This window comes from Pteronotus mesoamericanus, unplaced genomic scaffold (genome assembly GCF_021234165.1).
Source record: "Pteronotus mesoamericanus isolate MK-2021 breed Mesoamerican mustached bat unplaced genomic scaffold, CSHL_Meso_final scaffold_371, whole genome shotgun sequence".
Taxonomy (NCBI): Eukaryota; Metazoa; Chordata; class Mammalia; order Chiroptera; family Mormoopidae; genus Pteronotus; species Pteronotus mesoamericanus.
In genome coordinates, this window is record NW_026555314.1 from 269,160 (window position 1) to 274,559 (window position 5,400).

At 52.3% G+C, this 5,400-nt stretch overlaps 1 gene segment (V, D, J or C); it reads left to right on the top strand.

Moving 5' to 3' along the window:
* Positions 1 to 260: 260 nt before the first annotated feature.
* Positions 261 to 4,259, top strand: LOC129086286 (immunoglobulin lambda variable 3-25-like). The segment is given in 3 exon segments: positions 261 to 331; positions 484 to 807; positions 4,090 to 4,259. Coding segments are annotated over 3 exon segments (540 nt in total).
* Positions 4,260 to 5,400: the final 1,141 nt, after the last annotated feature.

Here is a 5,400-nt window from a genome sequence, read left to right on the forward strand (position 1 = left end):
AGGGCGGCGGCCCGGGGATCACACAGGGGCGGGTGTGCAGGTGCTGTTTCGGGGCGCACAGGCGCCCCCCCTACCCAGAGAGCCCTGGGGAGACGGGGTGCAGGCCTGCGGCGAGGGCGTGAATGGAGCCCCTCCCTGCGTCCCGCCGGACTCACCCAGCTGCAGCCCCGAGAGCTGCCAAGGAGGGAGGAGGGAGATTTGCATGAGGAGCCCCTGCAGAGCATAAGGGAGGCCCAGAGACCCACTGCCGCTGTGGGCACAGAGGCAGAACCCGGCGCCTCCGCCATGGCCTGGACCGCTCTCCTGCTCCCCCTCCTCACTCTTGGCTCAGGTGCGCCCCCACGGGCCCTGCCTGCGGGCTTAGTCCCCACGGGACCCTGAGTCAGACCTGCAAACCCTGAGCTCAGCCCAGGCACAGCCTCCACGTGGACCCTCCTAGGCACGGCCTTTATCCTCAGCCCCCTCTACCCTCCTCTCTTACAGGCTCCGTGGCCTCCTACGAGCTGACCCAGTCATCTTCCTTGTCGGTGGCCTCGGGAGAGACGGCCAGGATCACCTGCACTGGAGATTTAGTCGATAAAAGATATACTCACTGGTACCAGCAGAAGCCCGGCCAGGTCCCTGTGCTGGTCATTTATAAGGATAGCGAGCGGCCCTCGGGGATCCCTGAGCGATTCTCCGGCTCCAGCTCAGGGAAGACTGTCACTCTGACCATCAGCGGGGCCCAGGCTGAGGACGAAGCCGACTATTACTGTCAGTCATCTGAGAGCAATGATAGTGCTCACAGTGACACAGGCAGACGGGGAAGTGAGACAGAAACCCCGACCCCCTCTGTGTCATGCTCTCCTGCAGCCCAAATAGGGCTGGAGACGAAGCCAGGGGCAGGTCTGGCCCCGGTCCCCAGACCTCAGATCCTCAGTCTGCCCCTCCCATCCAAGCGGCTCCGCAGGGGCTGGGACAGCAGTGGATTCAGTCTCCTAGGACAGGACCCACCTGGTGTTTCCTGGCCTGCGTGGGAGTTGGAGACAGAGGGCATGAGTGGAAGGACACCCAGACCCAGACACACATCCAGTGGAAATAGACCCTAATTATCATTGTGATGGTGACGGGGCCCCTCCTTGGTCACCTGTCCTGGATTTGTCCCCAAATGACCCATCTATTGGAACTCATAAAACCCCAATTATTGCCCCTCGCAGAGTGTGGTTCACGGTCAGGATGACCTTGCAGGGCGTCCCCGCTGAGTCCGCAATTGCCACCACATTACAGGTCACCTACTCTTGCCTCTCACATTCACCTCCAGAAAGATTACCCCAAACCCCACTGCATGCGGGTCGCCATTGCCCTGAGGGTTTCCAGGGAACTAACTGCCAGAGTCCAGGAGCTCTCATCGCCAGGCTGCGTGAGCAAACCGCCTGAGGCCAAAGAGAACCACGGAGAGAAGGCGGGGGAGGCCACAAGCTCACACACACAGTCAGAAGTTGCACTGGTCTGGCGGCGGTAGAAGAGAAGTTCCCAGTCAGCACGTCAGAGGGACCTGTCAGAAGGGCGGGGGCTCGGTGGCGGGAAATTAGCACCAGGCTCCACGCTGCTGTGGCCCCACCTAAGACTGTAGCTACCCAGCTGACAGAGGATCAAACCGCTGGCACAAACTCTAATCAATCTAGAATAACATAGAAGAGCAGACAAAATATATCCAGAGGACGTAAGTATTCCTCACCAACAAGGAAATATACCCTGAGCCTGTTGTATCAAATATTCTTGACTGGAATCAAGAAAATACAAGCCATAACAGGCAGCAAAATCAACCGATCGTACTGGCCATGAAATTTCACAGATGATTGAATTTGTAGGCAAGGATTTTAATCATTCTCATCCCATGTGTTACAGTGCACAGAAGAACGCTGGAACAGGATAACTGCAGTCTAGAAGGACTGACGTACACAGCCAGGTCAGTATGTAGATACGGAAACTACCGTGTCCGAGATAAAATGACCCTTGATGTGACTGACAGCGTGTCCCTCCCCGCAAAGCAAAGATTAGTGACTAGATGGCATAGAAGAGAAACTATAGAGAAGAGATGAACCCACAGACACAAAAAAACTAAAAAAATAAATAAACAGAAGCGTCAGTTTGCTGGAGGACAACGTGGGGGACCCTAGTATAGTCATACAGTCACTCTTAGAAGCAGAAAAGTCTTCGGGGAAGAAAGAAAAATATTTGAGGAAATACTGACCAAAACTATTCTAGTTTCAATGAAAACAAAGATCCCATAGATTCAAGAACCTCAAGAAACCACAAGCACAAAAATAAAACTTACAAGAAACATCAACAGACATCACAAAGAAATTCCAAAAAATCAGTGTTGAAGAGAAAATCATAAAAGCCTCCGAGATACGAGGCCTGTCCACAGAGAGGACGGAGTAGAGGGATGGGGGCAGGTGTCTCCCTGGGAGCAGCACAGACGAGGGGGGAGTGGAGCAAAGTCTTGAAAAAACCAAAAGCAAAAACAAAACTTCAACAAAAACCTCTCCACTGTCAAGCCTTTACCCAGTGAAAATATCTTTCAAAAAGAAGGTGAAGGAAAACTTTCTCAGATGTACAAAAACTTAGAGAACTGATCACCTGCAGACCCTCAGTACCAGAAAGAACAGAGGACACGCCTCAGACACAGAGAGAAATGGGAAACTATGCAAAGAAATGAAAGGCATAGGGAAAATTTTTGTCATATTAAATTCTATAAAAGGTATCACTGCTTAAGGCAAAAACGCAATTAACAAGGTATGTTGTGGTTTATGATGTATGTTTTAAGCAACGATATGGCAATGTTACCTCAAATGTTTGAGAGGAAGAACAACATGCCATGATCCATTGAGGTGTTTCATTCAAAGCTAGTTCATGTCCAATATGGTATTTTCTCACAAGTTCATAACTTCAGCAGCAGGAGTGGTGTCGTCAGAGCAGTCCTTGTGCCTCTCCTGCTCGCTCTCCTTGCTGACAGAGGACAGTGGTCACATGGCAGTGGCTCCTCCTTCCATTGGACCCTCCTCCAGTTGCTCTGACTCCTGGGTCAGGTGTGTGTGCTCCGCGTGGTGTCCAATCCTGCACTGCATCCCTTAATGTTGTAGATCACGTCACAGGGGACTGGCCTGGTTTTGTATCATAAACACCTTAGTTTCTCACCGTCCTTCATCCTCAGGCAGACCAGACCCTTCCACAGAGCACTGACCCTGCTGTTCCCACACTCACTGCTTCCTCCTGGTTCCTCTTCCCGTCCGGACGGCAGCTCCAGGGTCGCCCTGAGAGACACCCCACCAGCCTCTCCCCACACAGGGCCCGCCTGTCAATTCTTGTCTGCTCTCAACTAATTATCTCAAAACACCAACAGTTGAGCAATTGTTCTCTATAGTTAATTTTATTGAGTGCATAATTGATTGATTGATTCAGTGACTGATTTATGTTATTTCCCTCATTTGTCAGGAATGTTTTTTTTTAAATGCAAAACATACACGTGACAATAAGAGACATGGACAGACGAGCCGATTTCTCTCCTGCAACAACACGTCTGGAGCCCGATGGCTGTTCCCCAGATACTCCCCAGTGCTGTGAGGTCATAAAAGTTTCTCACTTTCTGTTCCACCAGCGCAGCTTTAGAGGCTCTGCTTTCATCCTTGTTGCAGACAGGACTCAGGATGGCTGCTGTAGCTCCAGCTGTCTCACCCCGGGGTCCAGAAAAAAGGGCTGTAACTATATAAATCTAGTCTATTTTCTTCACAAGAGCTAAAATTCTTAGGAAAAACATCAGCGAGTTAACATACCAATGGGCCAACACTGAGCCACAAGGTCAATACAGATGAAGAGGGGCCCAAGAAGAGCAATCGCCTGGCTTTTCCATGAGGATGGAAGACAACACACAGGTAAATGTGGTGGTGACTCTCTGCTTTGTCACCCAAACCATAGTGTCCACTGCGAGATCCTATGTGCACAACGGAATCTGTGGGACAGGGACTGAGTCCTGTTCACACGTATGGCCCCGGATGGGATGTCTGCCAGACAAAGTGGCCATTGCTGGGAGAGTGTCCCTTGTCTCAGTCTTTGAGCAGCTGCCACCACCTCCCTACTTTGACCCCATGCCAGTGGCCAGCATCAGTGAGAGGCAGTCCCTGAGCGCCCTGTCCCCAGACCACTCGCCAGAACACCGCACCCTAGAGATGTGTCCAGTGGCTCTTCAGGTGGGCCCCAACCCTTCATCCTCCCTATGAACCTGTTCATATTTTATGGGTGATCTGAGTCTCCTGTGTCTGGTCGTGTGACAGGCAGTGGTTGTGCAGAGAACAGCAATTCCTCCCCTGGGACGAGCAGCCCTTGGATCAGGCAGTTACCACCTGAGCAGTAAGTTCAGACTCTGTACCTGGAGAGAGGACTCACCTGGTCCACCAGCAGCCAGTGAGGAGGGGCCACCGGGGGGCAGCAGAGACCACCTGGCAAAGCCTCCTGGAGACTGGGGGGCCTGGGCATGAGGAATTCTAACAGGCAGGGGGATTATTGTATTTTATTTTTTGAGCCATCTATACCATTATTAATAATTAAAATAATTAAATTGTGCCAAATAGGAGATTAACCACCACCTCACACCTGTAGAAAGAGTTGTAAGTTTTCTGCAGCATCACCTTTGAATATGATGTATCATTCTGACTCTGAGTCACTCAGATTTAGTTCCTGTAGAATTGGCCGGTTTTTCTGTCACAGGTGTAGGTAACTCACCCTGACCAGCCCACGCCATTCGTGCTACAACTCTGGACCTGTCAACCCTTTTCAAGCACTGGCGCTGTCCCTGGCACTAGCGCACACTGGGGACACTGGGACACAGCGTCTGTGACGTGTCCCAGGAGCTGTAACCAAGTCCAGAGCCTAACAGCATCTCAGGGGCTCCTCAAACGCCCTGTGCCCTGAACAAGGTGGGGATTTCACTCAGGCTCTGTGCTCACAAATGGTGACCAGGATGGGACCCTGCTCAGACTTCAGGCTCATATTGTCATCTGTAGAGTCAAGGCTCTATAATGGCTTCAGAACATGGGGACAGACATCACCTCTGAGCTCTGCTGTGGTCTGGCCAACCAGGAGTGAGGTCATGGGACAGTCGGGGTGGAGATGTCAGCTGCCCACCATGGCACCAGAGGAGGAACAAGCCCTTTGGGCTGTGGGTGTTGTCTGCGGGGACCACCCCTCCCTGCCCTGTGTCCCTAGTGCTGAGCCAGTCTCAGGACCACAAGCTCCTCAGGCAGCCCCTGACCCCCGGCTGATTTGCATACCCAGCAGCTGCCTCCCCAGCAAGGGGATAAGAGAGGTCCTGGAGGAGCCCTGCCCAGCTCGGGCTCAGGGTGCAGAAGCGGGAACCCCACC